Raw genomic sequence first — 24,471 nt, forward strand, 5'->3', positions numbered from 1 at the left:
GACATTACAAAAGGCGAAGGTCTACAAACTCCCAGCATGCTGGAATAGCTGTCGGTCAGCAATCAGCACAACGAAAAATCGGCCAAATTTGCGAATTTCACTTTTTTTTTCCTCACTCGATGACTAGTTTCGGGCCGGGAGCCATTTTCAAATTGTCGTACAGGGCAGAAAACCAAATGTACAGTCTTGTACGATACAGGCATCGCCAAATTTTTTAAGCACATACCGTTTCAAGACCTACGTAACAAAGTCAAAAATGGTATTTCCGAAAATGCAAAAGCTATGTCAAAAATGTGCTAACGAACAGTTACGGCGCATATAGATAACTGGCAGTTTACTCCTTCTGCTGCCGAAAGGAAACATCAGGAACCTTATCGGACTGCTACGGTCGCAGGTTCGAATCCTGCCTCGGGCATGGATGTGTGTGATGTCCTTAGGTTAGTTAGGTTTCATTAGTTACAAGTTCTAGGCGACTGATGACCTCAGAAGTTAAGTCGCAGAGTGCTCAGAGCCATTTGAACCAACCAGGAACCTTATCAAGATGTAGAAAATCTCATGTATTTATTAAAATATTCTCTAACCACCAAAAATACAAGAATTAATACAGTAACCGTACAAGCCAACACTAAAATTGTGTTGTTGTGGTCTTCAGTCCTGAGACTGATTTGATGCAGCTGTCCATGCTACTCTATCCTGTGCAAGCTTCTTCATCGCCAAGTATCTACTGCAACCTACATCCTTCTGAATCTGCTTAGTGTATCCATCTGTTGGTCTCCCCCTACGGTTTCTACCCTCCGTGCTGCCCTCCAATACTACATTGGTGATCCCTTGATGCCTCAAAATATGCCCTACCAACCGATCCCTTCTTCTAGTCAAGCTGTGCCACAAAATTCTCTTCTCCCCAATTCTATTCAATACCTCCTCATTAGTTATGTGATCTACCCATCTAATCTTCAGCATTCTTCTGTAGCACCACATTTCGAAAACTTCTATTCTCTTCTTGTCTAAACTACACTCCTGGAAATTGAAATAAGAACACCGTGAATTCATTGTCCCAGGAAGGGGAAACTTTATTGACACATTCCTGGGGTCAGATACATCACATGATCACACTGACAGAACCACAGGCACATAGACACAGGCAACAGAGCATGCACAATGTCGGCACTAGTACAGTGTATATCCACTTTTCGCAGCAATGCAGGCTGCTATTCTCCCATGGAGACGATCGTAGAGATGCTGGATGTAGTCCTGTGGAACGGCTTGCCATGCCATTTCCACCTGGGGCCTCAGTTGGACCAGCGTTCGTGCTGGACGTGCAGACCGCGTGAGACGACGCTTCATCCAGTCCCAAACATGCTCAATGGGGGACAGATCCGGAGATCTTGCTGGCCAGGGTAGTTGACTTACACCTTCTAGAGCACGTTGGGTGGCACGGGATACATGCGGACGAGCATTGTCCTGTTGGAACAGCAAGTTCCCTTGCCGGTCTAGGAATGGTAGAACGATGGGTTCGATGACGGTTTGGATGTACCGTGCACTATTCAGTGTCCCCTCGACGATCACCATTGGTGTACGGCCAGTGTAGGAGATCGCTCCCCACACCATGATGCCGGGTGTTGGCCCTGTGTGCCTCGGTCGTATGCAGTCCTGATTGTGGCGCTCACCTGCACGGCGCCAAACACGCATACGACCATCATTGGCACCAAGGCAGAAGCGACTCTCATCGCTGAAGACGACACGTCTCCATTCGTCCCTCCATTCACGCCTGTCGCGACACCACTGGAGGTGGGCTGCACGATGTTGGGGCGTGAGCGGAAGACGGCCTAACGGTGTGCGGGACCGTAGCCCAGCTTCATGGAGACGGTTGCGAATGGTCCTCGCCGATACCCCAGGAGCAACAGTGTCCCTAATTTGCTGGGAAGTGGCGGTGCGGTCCCCTACGGCACTGCGTAGGATCCTACGGTCTTGGCGTGCATCCGTGCGTCGCTGCGGTCCGGTCCCAGGTCGACGGGCACGTGCACCTTCCGCCGACCACTGGCGACAACATCGATGTACTGTGGAGACCTCACGCCCCACGTGTTGAGCAATTCGGCGGTACGTCCACCCGGCCTCCCGCATGCCCACTATACGCCCTCGCTCAAAGTCCGTCAACTGCACATACGGTTCACGTCCACGTTGTCGCGGCATGCTACCAGTGTTAAAGACTGCGATGGAGCTCCGTATGCCACGGCAAACTGGCTGACACTGACGGCGGCGGTGCACAAATGCTGCGCAGCTAGCGCCATTCGACGGCCAACACCGCGGTTCCTGGTGTGTCCGCTGTGCCGTGCGTGTGATCATTGCTTGTACAGCCCTCTCGCAGTGTCCGGACCAAGTATGGTGGGTCTGACACACCGGTGTCAATGTGTTCTTTTTTCCATTTCCAGGAGTGTATTTATAGTCCACGTTTCACTTCCATACATGGCCACACTCCATACAAATACTTTCAGAAAAGACTTCCTGACACCTAAATCTATACTCGATGTTAACAAATTTCTCTTCTTCAGAAACGCTTTCCTTGCCATTGCCAGTCTACATTTTATATCCTCTCATCATTTATTTTGCTCCCCAAATAGCAAAACTCATTTACTACTTTAAGCGTCTCATTTCCTAATCCAATACCCTCAGCATCACCCGATTTATATTTTTCCAAAAATGGCAACTACCTAAACTCACTGAACAGTTCAACGCAGCAGCGCCACATACGGCGCGTATGACAAAGTTGTTTGCCATGGTGGCACGTAAAAATCATGGAACTGATACATACTGTCTGCTCCTGTTCCTTCAACTGCCTCGTGCTGCATTTGCGCTATAGTCAGTCTGACCTCACACTACGAGACGTCCATCTTTCTGTGCACGACTGGGAGACCTGTGGCAACATGCTCCCGCACTTTCATTTATTTCCACCGAGTAGTTAATACGTTATGTTACTATATCTAGGTCGTCTTTCAATTTTGTAGAGCGTGTAGATAACTGTAGTGTAGTGAAGCCACTTAAATCATATAACAATGTCAAGTCTTCCGGTCCAGACTGTATACCAGAAAGGTTCCTTTCGAACTGTACTGATGAAAGAGCTCCATACTTAGCAACCGTATACAATCGCTCGCTCGACGAAATATCCGTACCTATGCTCTGGAAAGTGGCACAGGCCACACTAATACTCGAGAAAGGAAATTCAAGTCTTTCTTTTCCTTACCATTTGTCGTATTTTTATGGGGCCGGCATGTTAATTTTCGGATTTGGCAATGATAGTGGTATAAGCCCTTCGTGTCACCATGGGTCGATGTGTCTGGAAGCAGGCGGGGACGATGTCGGAATCGAAAGTATCTGATTAGTAGGAGGGGCTGGAATTGGGAGGAGCGAGGGTAGCACTATGCAGGCCACCGAGGAATGCTGGAAGCTTGATCTAAGGAGGGGTCATGAGAGATAAACCTACAGGTTATAGAATGGGTAAATGTCAGCGCAGTGTGGTGGGTTAGGAAGATAGAGCCTGCTGAAGTTCCCTTCAGGTGGGGGCGGAGAGGGGATCATGTTGGGGAGTACAGGACAGACAATAGAATTTTATTCTTCGAGTAGCGGATGTATTGGATTGGCAATGATATTTGAGGGTCGTGAAGAGAGGTGGAAATTTAATCAGTTGGTAAAAGAAGTGCTTGGGAACGAAAAGACGGATACCGGAGAGCATGTGGAGTGTATTACATTCGAGATCTTGTGAAGTGTGGTAACATTTTGGGGGTACACAGACACAAGGTACGTTGGCTAATTCATTCCATTCCTGATGGGAATGGCGGGTTCGTTTTCGACATAGAGTTCATTTGAGCCAAAGGTAATTGTTTACGCAGAGGTAGCACTACCTATTTGTTTAATTTCGAAGTTGTGCGATTTTGCTTATTTTAAGTTAGTATGCTACTTTGGCTGGGAGGTGAAATAATTAAGACCCCGAATTTTGTTTCTTACTGAGGGAAAATCTCCCTAAAAACCTCCGTAGTGTTAATTCGTATGCTTTACATTCTTTATTATTCGTCATACTCATTTTGATCTTATATGAAGAAAGTAACCTCGAACGAACGGATACCGTTGATAACAGTGGAGCTTCTCTAGAACAAATGATAATTAATTGAAATCCTCAGCTGCACAGGTGTTGTTGATATACGTCGATGGGGACAGCTGAAAATGTGTGCCCCGACCGGAATTCGAACCCGGGATTTCCTGCTTACATGCCAGACGCTCTATCCAGCTGAGCCACCGAGGACACAGATTAATAGCGTGACTGCAGGGACTTATCCCTTGCACGCTTCCCATGAGACCCACATTCTCAACTGTCCACAATCTACATACGTAATGTTCCTAATAGATATTTGCCCATCCACTCATTACTCACGCCAACTAAGGTGACGATGGATGGAGCGTCTGCCATTCATTTTGATCTTGTACATGCTGCGGTATATTTTCCTATTGTTGAATTCCTTCGAAATCGTGCAATCCCCGATATATTGTTTGTATCGCTCTAGCGATAGCGCTTGTACGGTACAGGTACTTGGATATCGGAAAATTTAAATGTATTCATTGCTGTCTGAGGAGTTCTTTTGTTTTGGTTTCCATAGAAATTCTTGGTAGCCCATAGTTAGCTGTTAATTGTAACATTCTTTGTTCTAAGGGCTGAATATTGGTTAGCTGGTATAGATGGTTCAAATGGCTCTGAGCACTATGGGACTTAACATCTCAGGTCATCAGTCCCCTAGAACTTGGAACTACTTAAACCTAACTAACCTAAGGACATCACACACATCCATGCCCGAGGCAGGATTCGAACCTGCGACCATAGCGGTCGCGCAGTTCCAGACTGTAGCGCCTAGAACCGCTCGGCCACCAGAGGCCGGCAGCTTGTATAGATCTCCACTGCTGGTTCTAGGACAAGTTCTTACGACTATCCGTGGTATTCTCCGTCCTTTACTACAATTTTTTGGTGTGTGTGCTTTTGATGTTTGCCATACCAGTGCCGCGTACTCCAAAGTTGGTCGTATGAAGCTACAATCAGTGTACATTAATACCGGCGTCGTCGTTCCATTGAATTTCCCTTTCGTTAATTTGAGAAATACTAATCGTTTCCTTGCCTTCGATATCATTTAATATCACCTTGTCTGCAGGTCAAGGTGGAGTGGAATGTTAATTCATGATACTTTACAGTATCTTTTGGTACTACTTGCTTCCCCCGCAATTGCTATGATTGCTGCTATGATGAATTTCTAAAACAGTAATCGGCCTCTGATTCGTGGTCGTGCTGCACGAGATCCTGACAATATCGGCAACGATTTCAGAAAGTGATGATTTGCAGGGTGAGAAGGGCTCAAATACCATCCCGATCATCCTGATTTAAGTTTCCTGAGGTTTCCTCACAATCAATCCTGGCGAAAACTGGGTTCGTTTCCTCAAAGACTGTGGTTGAGTTCCTGTTCTTCACTTGTCCAAACTTAATTTTTGGTCTGTCTCTAATAAAGACGGCGCCGACGGAACATTAGACGGTGCACTTCCTTCATCAAATATGCAATTATTATCTTTAATGCAGTCGGAGCTGGTGCCCTGGAAACCGAAATTACGTGTGATCCAATTGCGGACGAATCACAGAATATACCAGTTTGCCTTTAACCTAACCTTTTCCTCTCAGTGTGTGAACGGAAGACAGGAACGCCATTTGGTTCTGATACCACGCCAAACAGTACGTCCTCTTTCCTCAGTAGGATATATGAAGTATGAGGTGCATTCAAGTTCTAAGGCCTCCGATTTTTTTTCTAAATAACTACTCACCCGAAATCGATGAAACTGGCGTTACTTCTCGACGTAATCGCCCTGCAGACGTACACATTTTTCACAACGCTGACGCCATGATTCCATGGCAGCGGCGAAGGCTTCTTTAGGAGTCTGTTTTGACCACTGGAAAATCGCTGAGGCAATAGCAGCACGGCTGGTGAATGTGCGTCCACGGAGAGTGTCTTCCATTGTTGGAAAAAGCCAAAAGTCACTAGGAGCCAGGTCAGGTGAGTAGGGAGCATGAGGAATCACATCAAAGTTGTTATCATGAAGAAACTGTTGCATAACGTTAGCTCGATGTGCGGGTGCGTTGTCTTGGTGAAATAGCACACGCGCAGCCCTTCCCGGACGTTTTTGTTGCAGTGCAGGAAGGAATTTGTTCTTCAAAACATTTTCGTAGGGTGCACCTGTTACCATAGTGCCCTTTGGAACGCAATGGGTAAGGATTACGCCCTCGCTGTCCCAGAACATGGACACCATCATTTTTTCAGCACTGGCGGTTACCCGAAATTTTTTTGGTGGCGGTGAACCTGTGTGCTTCCATTGAGCTGACTGGCGCTTTGTTTCTGGATTGAAAAATGGCATCCACGTCTCATCCATTGTCACAACCGACGAAAAGAAAGTCCCATTCATGCTGTCATTGCGTGTCAACATTGCTTGGCAACATGCCACACGGGCAGCCATGTGGTCGTCTGTCAGCATTCGTGACACCCACCTGGATGACACTTTTCGCATTTTCAGGTCGTCATGCAGGACTGTGTGCACAGAACCCACAGAAATGCCAACTCTGGAGGCGATCAGTTCAACAGTCATTCGTGATCCCACAAAACAGTTCTCTCCACTTTCTCGATCATGTCATCAGACCGGCTTGTGCGAGCCCGAGGTTGTTTCGGTTTGTTGTCACACGATGTTCTGCCTTCATTAAACCGTTGCACCCACAAACGCACTTTCAACACATCCATAACTCCATCACCACATGTCTCCTTCAACTGTCGAAGAATTTCAATTGGTTTCACACCACGCAAATTCAGAAAACGAATGATTGCACGCTGTTCAAGTAAGGAAAACGTCGCCATTTTAAGTATTTAAAACAGTTCTCATTCTCGCCGCTGGCGGTAAAATTCCATCTGCCGTATGGTGCTGCCATCTCTGGGACGTATTGACAATGAACGCGGCCTCATTTTAAAACAATGCGCATGTTTCTATCTCTTTCCAGTCCGGAGAAAAAAATCGGAGGCCTTAGAACTTGAATGCACCTCGTACTTAGGGACGATCTGTTCGCCGAAGTGGGGTGCGACTGAAAGACTCGCAGAAGCTCGCTGACCAAACTGAATTATTATTATTATTATTATTATTATTACTATATTATAAGCCTCAACCAACTTCAGCGCAGCTCTGCCAGCCTGAAGATGTCCGATGTTGACAGTTGCTGCTTATCTTCTCAAGTTTTGACACCTAGATATGTTTATTAGCAGCAAGCTACGAAGATATGTAGAGATATAGCAGAGATGGAGCTTCTTCTCTGTCCTCAGTAAGAATCATTTTTTCTTAGATCATTGTAATTATGGACATTATTATGCCTTTTAATCTGTAATGGACTATTTACAGCTAATTTCTTGAGAACATTTTTTCTCTGAAGCTGCTGATCAGTTGCTAAACTTCTGAAACAGCTCTGCGTAAGACAGTCGTGCATGAACATGGTTTATTTTTCGCCACATTGACGTTGTTGTGATCGGTCTTGCTCCACATCTTACGTTGCCTTTGTCCCCGCACGCTCCTGTCCCCAAAGATTTCCTTGTGAAGGCTTCTTTGGGTTCAGGTGGCAAGCGTTCCAAAACTGTCATCCATCCTGGGATGTAGGCGACCTTGGCTTTCTGCAACTGTACCGTTGAATGGCTCTGAGCACTATGCGACTTAACTTCTGAGGTCATCAGTCGCCTAGAACTTAGAACTAATTAAACCTAACTAACCTAAGGACATCACACACATCCGTGCCCGAGGCAGGATTCGAACCTGCGACCGTAGCGGTCACGCGGTTCCAGACTGAAGCGCCTTTAACCGCACGGCCACACCGGCCGGCAACTGTACCGTTGGCAGCTGAGGTCATGCATTCAGTTGCTCTAATGTTTACAATAAGCTTTTCCTACAATTTACTGTCTGTACTGGAGGTGCATGTACGTATAGTGAATGGGCTTTTTCACGTTCTGTTCTTGTCCCTCTCTCATTCGCAGCCGTTCCTTTGTCGGTACTAGGTAGCAAGGACATCCATAGGATAGTCTGTCGGGGGAGGGAGGTTCTAAACCAGGGCGTGTGGAGTGTTTTTAATATTTTGGATGACGAGTGGTGACTTGTAACTAGCCATAAATAGTTCCAGTTCTGACCCTGTTAAAACCTACGTAATACTGTCTTTTAAATCATTTTCTTTAAAAAAATATGTAATTATGCTATACTTTGCCCTTTCCCTGACAGCTAGGTGGCCGCAGCTGCCCCCCCCCCTTCCACCCTCGCCCACCTTCCCCGCCCCTCCCCCCCCCCCCCCCCCCCCTCTCCCCGGCACCGGGTATGGGAGCTGGCAGTATTGGCGCTCGCTGTATTGCAGTAGTTCGAGTAACGAAGATTTTTGTGAGGTAAGTGATTCATGAAAGCTATATGTTATTGTTAGTCAGGGTCTTTCTTTTGTAGGGATTATTGAAAGTCAGATTGCGTTACGCTAAAAAAAAATATAGTGTGTCAGTTTAGTGTTGATCAAATTAAGTAAAGAGAGAAGTGTCTGAGTACGTTCAGTTTTGTTCAGTTGTTTGAAAATCAAATAACGCAGAAGTTTTCCATCACTGTCATTTATAAATTTTTCTAAGTGGATGTTACGGAACTTCGAAATCATCCTCTGTAACCCGTGTTCTTTTCAAAAGTTACACAGTGCAGCTTTGACCAGAGTGCAAAGTAGCCTGCACAGGCATAATTAATCGGTTGTTAACAGGTAGAATTCGATTCAGTGCGTAAACAGCATGCCTCGCAAGCTGGCCGATCTGCGATCTTTCTCAAACGACTGTAAAGAAACTATCCGCTAAAAACATATGATTCTCGCTCATCTTACAGGTTAATTCGTCAGCTTCATGATGAACTGCACATCATTTCGTTAGTTCTCATAGTTATTGTGATATTTCGGTATTACTGCAAGAAATTCTTAAAGTTTGCAGCGAAAAATAAGGGTCGCTATGAATTTGCATTTCGTACGTTTTAGGTCATATGTTGCCTCATATGCGAGAAAGCCAGAAAGAAACAGTTATAAATCCCACTTATCAAATGAACCGTTCGAGGTATCGAAACAAGATTTTGGCAAATGACGGCAGCACACAAAAAGTAGAGTATTTTGCCATATGATTAATAAGCGAATTTTTTTTCAAAAATTATCGCAAGTGACGAAACTTGGTGCTATGCTCGTGAGCATAATTCAAAGCATGAGAATGCCCCTGCCGCCACACAGCCCTGTGTGTACGACAAATCTTGACCGATAATGGTATGACCCCTGTTACCAACCCCCGATATCCACCCGACCTTGCCCCATGCGACTTTTTTTGTTTTCTAGAACGAAAAGTGACCTGAAAGGAAAGCTTGTTGCTGATTTGCTGAGGTGAATAAAAAATGACGGGAGCGCTATATAGCATCATAAAACATGAATTTAAACAATGTTTTGAAAATGAAATAAAAGATTAAACAATTGTATGTGTGCAAGTGGAGAGTACTTTGAAGGGGATTCAAGGTTTGTGCTTAAAATGTGAATACAAGAACACAAGAACACACTTGCCCTGAAAAGCTAATGAAATTTTGCGTCCAGATGTCATAGAAAATGCCGTATTACATTACGTCTTGTATTCTTAACAAAACTTCGAACTTGCGTGACATTTGTGAATTGCCTGAATCGTGCAAAGCTGGCGAATTTCATTAATACTACAGCCAAATTGACAACAAAATGTTGCAGATTGCAGTGCTGTAACCCGCAAGTGTCTACGTCTAATAGTTTCGGAGATATCGACATTTGAGTGGACTGCAGAAGACACCGATTCCGGCTGAACTTTCAAAATGCAGCCCACTGTTAAAACGCGTCTATCTCAAAAACTACTGTAGATAAGGCTTGCGGTTTTTTGCCCTGAAAAGCTAATGAAATTTTGCATCCAGATGTCATAGAAAATGCCGGATTATATTACATCTTGTATTTTTAACAAAACTTCGAACTTACGCGACATTTGTGCATTACCTGAATGGTGTAAAGTTAGCGAACCCTTTGAACCGCAATTGTTGTAGCGTATTACCCCATATCACAAAATAGACACGTCTCACAGTGAGAGACTACACAGTTATCACAAGATGCAGAGCCGCCGTTCAGTCACGACGAGGTTAGCCACATAATGGTAATTAACGGGCGGAAGCAGGCCTCACCCAGCGCAGGTTTTCGAGCCCGGCGGTGGCGAGTGGGTGGACTTCGTGCAGCTGGCCGTTGAAGGCGCACAGGAACTGCTCCAGCTGCGTCAGGGAGGAGAGCGCGCGCGGGCCCAGTCTGCGCAGGCGCGGCATAGCGCTGAGCGCCAGACTGCGCAGGCGCGGCCACTCCCCCAGCAGGCTCTCGTCGTCCAGCTGCTCCAGCTGCGTCGCCGACAGGTTCAGCTCCTCCAGCGTCGCGTCTGCGAAAACGTGCAACGGTTAGGGGGTGCGTGCGTGAGTAGCCGACTGAAAAATGCAAAACTGAGGATCGGTGTAACTTTGTGAAACACCCTGTACTGGCTTCTTGTGACGCAGTGGAGTACATAGCTTTGGGAATCACCTCTTCAGTCAGCAGATCTATAGAGAAGGAAATTCCGTCACCACAATCCGGCAGCCTACCTTCCCTCCTGCTTCTACCCTTCCCCCTGGCCCCTACACCCTGTTACACCCCCACAACGCCATTTGTCATTCAATACGGTTCTACTGCACCTACACTCATGCTCATAAAATAAGGATAATTGCAGAATGCAGTGCCACACAACGTAGCACTACACAAAACTGGCGCTAATAGCATAGGCACATAGGGAACACACACGACACAGATCTGTAAGTCCACAGTATTGGTGATAAGTTGAGAAAATCGTCCCGAAACACATGTGCTACAAAACGCCACTGTTTCCTGCTCAAGTACCCAGACATCAATATGAGATACGATCACCGTGCACACGTACACAGGCCGCACAACGGGTTGGCATACTCTGGATCAGGTGGTCGAGCAGCTGCTGGGGTATAGCCTCCCATTCCTGCACCAGTGCCTGTCGGAGCTCCTGAAGTGTCCTACGGGTTTGAAGACGTGCAGCGATACGTCGACCGAGAGCATCCCAGACGTGCTCGACGGGGTTTAGGTCTGGAGAATAGGCAGGCCACTCCATTCGCCTGATATCTTCTGTTTCAAGGTACTCCTCCACGATGGCAGCTTGGTGGGGCCGAGCGTTATCGTACATCAGGAGGAAGGTGAGACCCACTGCACCCCTGAAAAGGCGGACATACTGGTGCAAAATGACGTCCCGATACACCTGACCTGTTACAATTCCTCTGTCAAAGACATGCAGGGGTGTACGTGCACCAGTCATAATCCCACCCCACACCATCAAACCACGACCTCCATGCAGGTCCCTTTCAAGGACATTAAGGTGTTGGTATCTGGTTCCTGGTTCACGCCAGATGAAAACCCGGCGGGAATCACTGTTCAGACTATACCTGGACTCGTCCGTGAACATAACCTGGGGCCACTGTTCCAGTGACCATGTACTGTGTTCTTGACACGAGGCTTTACGGGCTCTCCTGTGACCAGGGGTCAGTGGAATGCACCTTGTAGGTCTCTGGGCGAATAAACCATGTCTGTTCTGTCGTCTGTAGAATGCGTGTCTGGAAACAACTGTTCCAGTGGCTGCGGTAAGGTCCCGAGCAAGGCTACCTGCAGTACTCCGTGGCCGTCTGTGGGCACTGATGGTGTTGTACACTGTGGACGTCCCGTATTGTAGCGCCTGGACACGTTTCCTGTCTGCTGGAATCGTTGCCGTAATCTTGAGATCACACTTTGTGGCACACGGAGAGCCCGTGCTACGACCTGCTGTGTTTGACCAGCCTGCAGTCGACCTAGTATTCTGCCCCTCATAATGTTATCAATATGTGTTCTTTGAGCCATCTTTAGCACACAGTCACCATTACCACATCTGCACTGCACCATGTTCTGACATGCACAAACCCACCTCTGCGTATGTGGACTGCTGCCAGCGCCACCGTGCGACAACCTCAGGTCAAATGCGCCGCATGGTCAGGCCCCGAGGTGATCTAAACTCGCAAACCGTCCACCACTGATGGTGTTGTACACTGTGGACGTCCCGTATTGTAGCGCCTGGACACGTTTCCTGTCTGCTGGAATCGTTGCCGTAATCTTGAGATCACACTTTGTGGCACACGGAGAGCCCGTGCTACGACCTGCTGTGTTTGACCAGCCTGCAGTCGACCTAGTATTCTGCCCCTCATAATGTTATCAATATGTGTTCTTTGAGCCATCTTTAGCACACAGTCACCATTACCACATCTGCACTGCACCATGTTCTGACATGCACAAACCCACCTCTGCGTATGTGGACTGCTGCCAGCGCCACCGTGCGACAACCTCAGGTCAAATGCGCCGCATGGTCAGGCCCCGAGGTGATCTAAACTCGCAAACCGTCCACCAGAGCGTTCTTTCACCATGTATCAGCATTATCCTTAATTTATGAGCATGAGTGTAGATGTGTTACATTTAATGTGTGTTCTTATCCCACTCATTTCACAGTAAACACTAATTTTATACCATTAAAACTCTATTACTTTTAGTAAACTGCGATTTTTCCAGGCCTTGTAACACAGAAAATATTACCCGCAGAGAAAAAAATAAATAGGACATTTTTCTAGGCATTTTAATGTAGTTTATTTTTGCACTAAGAAATATTTCCTCTGGAACCCGCGGTTTTCGATTTATTAAAGAAAAACAGAAAAAAGTTATATTTAAATCCCCTTACCACCCAATGCTCACACACTACAGGTCAAATTTTAAGCATGTTACTCATGGCACTCCCTCCTACCACTGAGCAAAAATCGTCCTACCTCTGTACAAAACTTTGCGACTACACTATTTTTCCCTTAACTTTCCTTCGTTGACTGGACTAATCCGTGTATCAAAAATACTGCAACCACTCTGTGGCGCCATAACCGTATTGTTGATACATGTAGAAAGTAAATAATTCGTTTTCGGCTGCGTTATTCTCCTTTATTACCCCATTGTGCGTGGCATGTTTCGACTACCACACCTATACCCAACCTACATAGAATGCATCGAAGTAATTTTTATATGTAGATCAAATAACATAACGTTCATTCGGAGCGTTCAGTAACAACGATTTCCTTAAATTGCTTAAACAGTGATACAGGATAGTGCGTCTTCTGGCTGGATACTCAATGGAGTAGAAATGTCTTCAGTGATGAGTCCCGCTTCGAATTGAGCCCCGTGGCCAGTGAAGGCGTGTGTGGAGACGCTCCCGATAGAGGTGGCATACCTACTAGATGCTACTCCAGGCAGGTGTAAAATGAATGTGCGCAACGAAAAATAATAAACGCTAAAATGAACATTCGGCCCTGTCTGACTACCCCCTGAAGCAGATCTTAGGATCTCTTAATGAACTTTAACATATAAATTACAACCTAAACATAAATGAATGATTAAGGCAATTAATACTACTAAATCATAAACGTTGTTCCTGCTTATACGAGGGCGGTTCAGAAAGTAACCTCCGATTGGTCACAGTGCAGGTTGTGGGGGGAGTAGCGACGCCATCTGTGCGTTCACGCACTCAACAGGTCAGTCGGCATCAAGCCGTGGTCGAGTGAACGTCGTACCTGCGCTAGTTTAGTTTTTGTGGCAGTTTGAAATGTGTGCTGCAATAGAAAACCCCGCCAAATGTGAAGTGCGTGCTGTCATAAGGTTTTTTACAGCCAAAGGATATTCTGCAGCAGCTATTCATCGTGAGCTTTGTGCCGTGTACGGACCAAGAGTTATGAGTGAAAGAGTTGTCCGTGAATGGGTACGTTTATTTAAAAGTGGACGAGAAAACGTTCATGATGAAGAGAGGAGTGGTAGACCATCATTGGTGACTGACGAACTCGTTCAGACAGTTGATGCAAAAGTTCGTGAAAATCGACGTTTCTCAATGTCGGAGTTGCCTACTGGTTTTCCACAGATTTCTAAGACTCTCTTGTACGAGATAGTGACAGCAAGATTGGGTTACCATAAGTTCTGTGCACGATGGGTGCCCAAAATTCTTACCGACCACCACAAAACTCAAAGAATGGCCTCTGCATTAGACTCTCTGTCACGTTATGAGGACGAAGGAGAACCATTGTTAAACAGAATCGTGACCGGTGACGAAACCTGGAGTAAGTACGTGAACCCTGAGACAAAAGAACAATCAAAGATGTGGGCACATTCAAATTCGCCTACCCAACGAAGAAAAGCCTCGCAAGATTTTTCTGCCAGAAAACTGATGGCAACTGTGTTTTGGGATGCCAAAGGGGTGTTGTTGGTTGAATTCATGGAACGTGGTACGACCATTAATCAAGACGTGTACTGTGAAACAATAAAAAAGTTACGACGGGCTATACAGAACAAACGCCGTGCTGACTTCCGGTATCGTTTTTTTGCACGATAACGCCCGTCCTCACTCTGCTCGCAGAACAACGGCCCTTCTTGAGTCCTTCAAGTGGGACGTTATCAACCATCCAACTTACAGCCCAGACCTGGCGCCAAGTGATTATCACCTCTTCATGCATTTGAAGAAATGGCTCGGGTCACAGCGGTTTGATGACGACGAAGAGCTCAAAGATGCGGCCACAGGCTGGCTCCAGGCACAAGCGGGTGATTTTTATGCAGAAGGAATTTCAAAGCTTGTCAAGAGATACGATAAGTGCCGCAATCGCTATGGAGACTATGTAGAAAAATAGTGCAAAGATGTAGTTGTAAGATGTATATATTAAAATATTTTTATTTAACTTGGTGTATTTTTTTAAATCAACCGGAGGTTACTTACTGAACGGCCCTCGTATATTTATTGTAGATTAAAAAAACTTAATATTACAAAGTTTACATTTCTTAAGTAAAATTACTAACCAATTGCCCGTGTCTGCCCGTTGTTACGACTGCGCGACGTAATATCAATAACGCAAAATGACTGGCATCATCCACGTACCAAACACTAGAACATACTACGTCCAAAGATGATCTACGGTGGTGTGGAACCTCAGTGGAAATAAACTAACCTGATCACAGCTGTTTAGCTTTTATAGCCCTAAAAAGCCGAAGCAGTTTGCGGTATCGCCGTTTGTACTGCGTCCGGTGCGTCGAAGCGACGGTTCTCGTACTCGTCTGCCATGATGGAAGAACTCCAGCCACAAATAAACTCTTTCAAACACTAGGACGGCAGAAGGCGATCCTCTGACTAATATACTCTAAAACTTTCTCCTCTCTGTGTTCTATAGACAAGAAACGCGAACTCCCACCCACAAGGACAGAGTTCAGATAATGTCTCAACGTAAGTATAGGCAGAGGAAGTGCTCTCAATTACTGAACGCTGCATACTCCGCAACGACTTCTAACCCGGTGGTGAAGTCCAGAATCGTATAGGTTCGCAACAGTACAGTGTCTAACTGATCTAACTATAAACTCTCCTGAGAGCAAAGACAGCAAGTCCGTCTGTACCAACAAAGCTGATATCGAACGACCGTCACACATGGGCGCTCACAACGAAAGACCACATCTCTCCATTGCTGACCTCCCAGCAAGGCTCGGCTCCCCTCCCTCGTAATTCCAAAAAATCATATTTCCAGAACCACGGAATATTCTCCTTCTCTACAGATTCTTCCGAACGCCGACCATCCATATTTTAGTCTTTTGTCGTCCAGCGCTGAATGTTTGTGAGGAAAACCCTATACTCGTACAATGGTACGGTTCTGAGTAAAAATTCTGGGAAATAACCCAGCCTTCCATGGTTTCCGAGGTGACACTTCTTCGTTCCTCTCAGCTGCGTCCAATCTTTTCGTAGTTTCCGAAGTATAATCCTTCCCGTCCGGCTACAATACCTGCCGGTCGCGACTCTATTGTGCCCCAGCGCTCAGGTGTCCCAACGTCCGTCTTGCTACTTCCTGTGTTTAAGCCTTCCACCCAGGGTTTGAGATCCGCCTGCCGCTTCATGTCCACTGTTGCTCCAATCTCTACTAGTATGATAATAAAGACACTCATGCAATAAGCGTTAACAATTATTTATGAGGCATACGTGACAATGTCAGTCTCCTTTATATATACATATATGCGGTGTACAACCTATCACATGGTACCTAATTGTGTTTGTAGATCATGGCAAAGTATGTGGATGGGTGCTTGTAAGGTGGGAAATTATAGCCACCTTACAAGCTTCGAACAGAGTCCCGATGAGAGGCAAAGACGTGTCTGGAGACACTACGGATAGCGGTGGGAGACCAACCTGACTGTCGTCCACCTTGGTGTCCGGCAACCACCACTGATGCTCTCGGGTACCATTTCATTTCATAGCAGGACACCTTTAGTTCTCATATGCAGCACCCTTACCGCACAACGGTACGTCGACGATACTCTACATCCGCTGTTGCCCTTTGTGGTAAGCCACCCTGGCCTTACATTTCAGCAAGATAATGCCCTTCCACACTCGACGAGAGTTTCTGTTGCTTGTCTTGGTGCTTGCCAAACCTTACTTCGGCCAGCAAGGTCTTTGTATCTCTCCCCTATTGAGAATGTTTGATGCATTATGGGTGGGCCATCCAACATGCTCGGGATTTTGACGATCTAACTCGCCAATTAGACAGCTCTTATTAATCATTATGAAGCTGAATAACTGCTTCTAACATGGGCAGAGACAGAGAAGCGCGTTATTGACCTGCTCAATTTCTGAAGCTTTTTCTGTTGAATAAATAATCCAATTTTTTTCTGAACTTGTAATAACTTGTTTGTCTGTAGATCTACCGATTTGCTTCTCATTAGGATACTTCCTTCTTCGCGCATTTTTTGTCTATTTTCACATGTACCAAAAGGCGAGATTCTTTGTATTAGACGCATTTTTGCTTCAACATTATGAGTTAAGAGTAGAAACTGAGTTCATAGAGGTATTAGAGCCGTCTGTCAGATTCAGTTATTTCACTTTTGATAGTAACATTTATCAAAACAAACTGAAGCTATGGGTAGTAGACCGCGGAGCATAACGAACGAAATCTTGATGAACGATTTTGAAAATAGTTTATTCACTCAGCGCACGGAGATTAAGAAAGAAATAGTCTAATATTAATCGTTGTGACGACGATACGGTCATACTGTAATACGTACGGTAGAGGAATTAATGGAGCGCACGAAGATGTTGAATTATTTTACCCTGAAAACGTATTTACGTTCAAATCTACATGGATACTCTGCAAATCACATTTACGTGCCTGGCAGTGGGTTCATCGAACCACCTTCACATTTTTCTATAATTCCAATCTCGTATAGCGCGCGAAAAGAATGAACACCTATATCTTTCCGTAAGAGCTCTGATTTACATTATTTTATCGTGGTGATCGTTCCTCCCTATGTAGGTCGGTGTCAACAAAATATTTTCGTATTCGGAGGAAAAAGTTATTGATTGGAATTTAGTGATAAGATTCCATCGTAACGAAAAACACCTTTCTTTTAATAATTTCCAGCCCACATCCTGTATCATTTCTGTGACACTCTCTCCCATATTTCGCGATAATACAAAACGAGCTGCCTTTCTTTGAACTTTTCCGATGTACTCGGTCAGTCCTATCTGGTAAGGATCCCATACCGCGCAGCAGTATTCTGAAAGAGGACGGACAAGCGTAGTGTAGGCAGTCTCCTTAGTAGGTCTGTTACATTTTCTTAGTGTCGTGCCAATAAAACGCAGTCTTTGGTTAGCCTTTCCCACATCATTTTCTATATGTTCCTTCCCATTTAAGTTGTTCGTAATTGTAATACCTCGGTATTTAGTTGAATTTACGATTATTAGATTAAACTGATTTATCGGGTAACCGAAGCTTAACGAATTCCTTTAAGCACTCATGTGGATGACCTCACACGTTTCGTTATTTAGGGTCAACTGCCACTTTTCGCATCATTAAGATATTTTTTCTAAATCGTTTTACAGTTTGTTTTGATCTTATAATGACTTTATTAGTCCAAGATTTTAAACATGGCTGAAACAGCAACTGTTGAAATTCTTCATGTCAAATGATGACAGCCAAAACAGTTGCAGGATAAAGATTTATTAAAATTCTTGACCAAGGTTTCGGTATATGTAAATATACCTTCATCAGAAGTAAAAACTCTAAAATTACGTCCTGCAATGAAGATTAATAAAACAATTGTGCCAAAGGCGTCGTCAATAGTTAAGACATCATCTCCATTTGTACAACATGATTATGGACACAGGGTCAATGAGAACACAGTTTAGCACCAGTACTTCGCCTATGAACTATCGTAACTGTCTTAACTATTGACGACACCTTTGGCACAATTGTTTTATTAATGTCCATTGCAGGATGTAATTTTAGATTTTTTACTTCTGATAAAGGTATATTTATGTATACCGAAACCTTGGTCAAGAATTTTAATAAATCTTTATCCTGCAACTGTTTTGGCTGTCATCATTTACCGTGAAGACTTTATTAGTCGATAAACGACAGCGTAATCTGCAAACAACCGAAGACGGCTGCTCAGATTGTCTTCCAGATCATTTATATAGATAAGGAACAGCAAAGGGCCCATAACACTACCTTGGGGAACGCCAGAAATCACTTCTGTTTTACTCGATGACTTTCCGTCAATTACTACGAACTGTGACCTTTCTGACAGGAAATCACAAATCCAGTCACATAACTGAGATGATATTCCATACGCACGCAGTTTCACTACGAGTCGCTTGTGTGGTAGAGTGTCAAAAGCCTTCCGGAAACAGATAAATATGTGTGAATGTCCTCATCGTTCGAAAATCTGCGATTACTACGGATCAGTTCCTCGGTTGTCTGGACATATTCGTCTGTAGTCGATGTGGAGGGCCTTCCTCCCCGATTAGCATCAGCCACGTCCATGCGGCCTTGGTAAAACTGCTTGCACCATTCCACTGTGGCTGGACGTGGCGTTGCACTTGGTTCACATACCACGAGAATTTCATAGTGAATCTATGTGCAAATTTGAAGTTTTGCCAACAAGAAGTGTACCATCCCACGTACTCCAGCTCCGGAAGACGTTTACAGTTACCACATCATTCCATTCGCACACTGTGATGCACATGTTTCCCGTTCCGCAGTAGAACTGACTCTCCAGGAAACCCGGAATATGTACTCTCATCTGAGGATGCGCCACTGTTGCTGCGCAATTGTCTTATCGTGGGACAGCATATGTAACTTACTTTCTCAAGTCTTTTCGTATAAGGAGTCTGATATACCGTATTTTACGGACTATAGGACGCACATTTTTCTTCGCAAAATTGCCTCCAAAATTCAGATGCGTCTTATACTCTAAATTAATACAAAAGTGTCCAATATTTGATTTCAAATTCCCGCCAGTCTCCAGATGGCCATATATTCGACGCCGTGGGAAACCTATCTTTACCTGCCAACATTGGATTCGACTGGCAGCAGCAATGCAATGATACGACGAACATGAGTCGCGGTGATTCACAAGCTTGCTAACAATGTCTGCCTCCGTCCTCCCACCACAAACCCAGAACACTGTCTAGCCTGCGACGCGTCATTGCAGTCTACGGTGCCAGTCAGCTTGAGCTGAAAATGATTTGTGTTATCGCTAAAAGTACATTCTTTTTGTCAGTAGCTAGTTTCGTAATGGAAAAAATAAAAGGTATTCATATAATGCGGGCTATAAATTGAAACTAAGAGCATATGCAGAAGAACATGGAAAAAACCATTCCCGATTGACGGGCTAGTAAAGAAGAACTGAAAAAACTGTGCAAATAGAGGATTGGACATAAAATGGCCAAAACTGGAAGATGGCGTTTTGAAATGGACTCTAAGACACTGCCACAATGGTACTGGAATTAATACGAAAACGATTCAAATATACGCTCGTAAAGTAGCATTACAGGGAAAATTAAAAGTCTTTAACGGTGGAGTTCATTGGTGTTACAATTTCATGAAGGGGACCAAAGCCAAAATATCTCAGAAAACGCCACAAGAGTATGAAGAGAAAATATTATCTTTCCATCGCTTTATTATTCAACATCGGAAGAAAACCAGTGTGGAACTAAGGCAAATTGCAAATATGGACGAAACTCCTCTGACATCTGATGTGTCAAGTAACAGAACTGTTGCCATGAAATGTGCTAAAACTGTAAGTATAAAAACAAGGGGACATGAAAAAATGCACTACACGGTTGTCCTTTCATGTTGTTCTGACGCTACTAAACTTAATACAATGATCAATTTCAGTCGCAAAACCATGTCAAAACCTTCTGAAACACCGTCATGTGTTGTTGTTCGCGTACATGACGACGACTCGATGGACGAGACTGATATGAAATTATGGATTAACAGAGTGTGGGGAGAAGGAAAGGTGCTTTATTGAAGAAGTATCTGTTTGTGCTATATCAGTTTAGCAGCCATTTAAAAAAATTCTGTGAAAGAGAAGTTGAGGGAGGGAAATACATAGCTTGCTGTTATTCCAAGAGGTCTTACTTCACGACATCAAGTTCTTGATGTCTCGAAAAATAAACCATTTAAAGTGTATATGAGAGAGGAATGGAACGAATGTATGATGGATCAAACCCAACATGAATTCACCCAGAAGGGAGCTTTAAAACGACCTACAATCAAGCAAATGTATCAGTGGATAAAACAATCGTGGCCTAGAGTGAGAAAAGACATTATTGTCAAATCTTTCAAGAAGTGCGGCATAAATAAAGCACTCTGCGGCATTGAAGACTATCATAGATATGAGGACAACGATGATGACGAAAAGGAAAAAGAAAAAGAAGAAGAAGAAAGTTCAGATGACTATTTTCAGAGATTTTAAAGGTCAGTTCAGTTTTATAAACTAAAAATTTTGTTAGCCTGGCTTTGCAATCTAATAACAAAAGTGGCAAAAATGTGTATTTTTTTTAAAAACTGCTTGAAAATTAAGATGCTTCACATAATCTAAAGCGTCTTGTAGTTCGTAAAATGCCATATTAAAACAAGTAGCAATGACACACGAACATAAAAATACATAAGAAGTTAATTAACCGGACAAGCATGTATCTGATAAACGAGAAACTCAGAGAAATAAATGCATTGTATTATCGAGTTGCAACATATTTGCAATAAGCTTCCACAGCGATCAAGGAAATATTTATTTTATTATAAATCGTGTCACGGACCATCAAAGTTTACTAATTTGGTAATTAATTTCGGTCAAAGATGACCGTCTTCAGACCTGAGTCATTGCACATATACAGGGTCACAATTATTGTCATAATTTCTGAACGGTTTGCGCTAGGACGTCTAAACTGCACGATTGGCCGCGGTGCATGATGGGAATTAGTATGCGCATGCACGGTTCAGTTTAGTGACGAAGCCTACTTCCGTTTGGATGAGTTTGTCAGTAAGCAAAATCGGCACATTTGGGGGACTGAGAATCCGAATTTCGCGATCGAGTAGCCTCTTCACTCTCAAAGGGTGACTGTGCTGTGCAATGTTCACTCACTGAATAATCGGTGCGATATTCCTTGATGGACGTGAAAGTGTTGAAAGATTATTTCATCCACGTTATCCAAAGTGACCCTGATTTCGAGAAGATGTGGTTCACGCAAGACTGGGCTCGACCCCATCGAAGCAGGAGAGTGAGGTCCCAGAGGACCGCATTCTTTCTCTGGGGTACCCAGATGCCACTGGGATGGGCCTAGATTGGTCGCCATATTCTCCGAATGTGAACAAGTGCGACTCCTTTTTGTGAGGCTGTACTAAAGACAAGGTGTACAGCAATAGCCTCAAAACCATTGTTGTGCTAAAAACAGCTATTCAGGAGCATCGACAGCATCGATGATGTGACACTTCAGCGGGTCATGAATTTCGCTATTCGTCTGTGCCGCATCATCGCCATTGATGGCAGGCATATCGAACATGTCATAACCTAAATCCGAACATCTGTAGTGACTTTTACATATCGCCTAAAGTGTGTGCACGCCGTAGTTTGTAACTAATTTACGTTTTTTTCATACAGTTCAATAATTTGTCACCCTGTAGATGGTGCAGTCACACTCACACAGAAAATTCTGTACCATGGACGTCTATATGTTGGCGGTTTAAAGACAAGATGTAAACTGGATTATGCCAGGTTTGAAGATAGTCGTCGTTGACCGAAATTAATTATCTGATTAAGAAACTTTTGTGGCCGTGACTAGATTTATAATAAAATAAATCGTTGGGTTAACTTAATAGACCTTTCCTCAAGAAGAAAACTAGAATAGTTTTCTTTATTGGTAATGAACTTTGGGATAAAATACGGCGTAGCGAAAGAGTGTTCATAACAAATACACTAAGATAAAATGTGGTTCTTGTTCTAAATTTTATGTACGCCGAAGATCTTTCGATGCCTGTTTTAGAGAACATTGTAACACAAGCAGTAATAAGAGACCTCTTGATTCTCGTTTTAGAAAATGCGGGCATAAAGTAGGACGCATGATTAACATCTAGATATGTCAGTACGTTCCTAAATGAAGCTGTCTGGAACAGCTTCCAATTTTTTAATGAACAAAGCAATTTCCGTGACTAAGCCCTACACGCAATATTTTAAGATCTGTTAAGTCCTGCCTTTTATTTTTTACTTTGTTGTGGTTCTTTTATTGCCATCTCTCCTTTTTGTTTAATTGTATGCCGATTTAAAAGTCATTTCATACTACTGACTGTTTTGTATTCACTTGTGATCATCGGTGACCAGTTCGTCAGTCACTAACCACGTCTGTGGCCGCTACCTTACCTGCCTAGTTTTCTTGTAATTTGTTTACTACGAGATTTCGCTTTGAGAAGGCCATATCTAACAATCAAACTTATATTTTAATTTTTTTATTCTATAATTTTGTCATTTGTTTACCTTGTGGTCCTCACCCGACATGTTCAGATATTCTAGACGAGTTAGTACGTAAAGCATTCAGGTGCGTCGAACAGTGAATAGCGGTTAGTCTGATTTTATAATTTAGTTTCTTCGCATTTTACTGTCCTCATCTTTATTTCTTCTTTAAAGGGATTGTCTGTCGATGACTTGTTGAGAAGTAGAAACTGGTTATGGACCATGCTCCGTCTCTGAGGCCGATAAATACAATAAAAGAAGTACGTTTACAATTACTCTGTTCGCATGAGGCAGCATGTCCACTTGTGTAGGTATTAGTTTCCTTTTTTCTTTACATCTTCTTTGGCTGAGCAAGCAACACCAGCTAACTTCAGAACCGTGCGGGGCTTTATTGAGTAAAGAATAAGCGCGCGGCAGTGTTCAAAAGCGACGTCTGACTCCCGTAGTAAAATGAGGCAGTGTATCAATGCGCGACAGGTGCAGCTGTAGTGCGCTAGGGAGCTAGTAGTTTACTTCTGGAGTGATAAGCGTAGTGTATGAAATATTGGACGTTGTCCACCGATCGGAAACTCCATTGCAGCTGCCAAATTTGCTGAGATGTAGTGCAGCTGTGGGTGTCACGGCGGAAAAAGCGGCCTGGTTACTGCACAGCAAGGGTGGTTGGTTTTAGATATACCTGTAATTGTAAGACGGGGGGAAACGAAAGAAATCATTTCAACATCTTACTCTTGAAATGCTCTAGAGCCAACACTCCACAACTGCCCGCATTTCATTTAACCACATTCATTTGTGAATTTGGATTTTTAAAATTTAATTAAGACAATAATTCACAATGGGCTTTGGCTCATACCTTCGGCGGCAATCTTATTAGTGCTGGCAATCATTCCATGCTAGACGTGAATGGGTTATAGTATGCACACTAAATTTTCTCTCGCCTGCAACTGTTCACGGAAGCAGTGAGCTTGCTTAGCGATAACTCTCAACTATAGCATTTTTACGCAAGTCTGAAAAGAATAAATAAGTCATAACGAAACTTAAATTACGTAAGTTTCCCAGTGTTAATTTGTAAGCTTTAAACTTGGATGGCCTTGTAATAATTGTTCACATATTACACCCTAACAACACCATTGTAAGAGTATTGTGCATGTCAAGGGAAAATGAATAAATAAATATTAAGGAAGCCAGTGTTCAAATGGAACACTTTTGCTAGCAAGAGTTAAGTTTATACCCCCGTTCCTTTCTGCCCTCAAAACTCTGTGACATTTTTGATAGACGATGTGCAGTTTTGTGTTATTTGTCGAATTTTTTCATCTTAGTTTTCTAGCCCATAATAAGTTAAAGTCGATGGTAGTCTTCCGGTACTCTTCTTTTGTGTTGGATATGAAAGCATATGGCACAGTTTTATTTGAATTTCTTATAAAATACTTCCTCGAAAAATATTTTTAAAAAACTGTGAC

The 24,471-nt window shown here is 43.9% G+C and overlaps 1 protein-coding gene across 1 annotated transcript in view; it reads right to left on the reverse strand.

Annotated features, from left to right (window-relative positions):
- Positions 1-24,471, reverse strand: part of LOC124545177 (chondroadherin-like protein) — a 186,021-nt gene that overhangs the window by 28,068 nt on the left and 133,482 nt on the right. The window contains exon 6 of the mRNA XM_047124016.1: positions 10,288-10,529. Within this exon, the coding sequence (XP_046979972.1) occupies positions 10,288-10,529 (242 nt within the window). The remainder of the gene's footprint in view (positions 1-10,287; positions 10,530-24,471) is intronic.

This window comes from Schistocerca americana, chromosome 8 (assembly GCF_021461395.2).
Source record: "Schistocerca americana isolate TAMUIC-IGC-003095 chromosome 8, iqSchAmer2.1, whole genome shotgun sequence".
In the NCBI taxonomy this organism is placed as follows: Eukaryota; Metazoa; Arthropoda; class Insecta; order Orthoptera; family Acrididae; genus Schistocerca; species Schistocerca americana.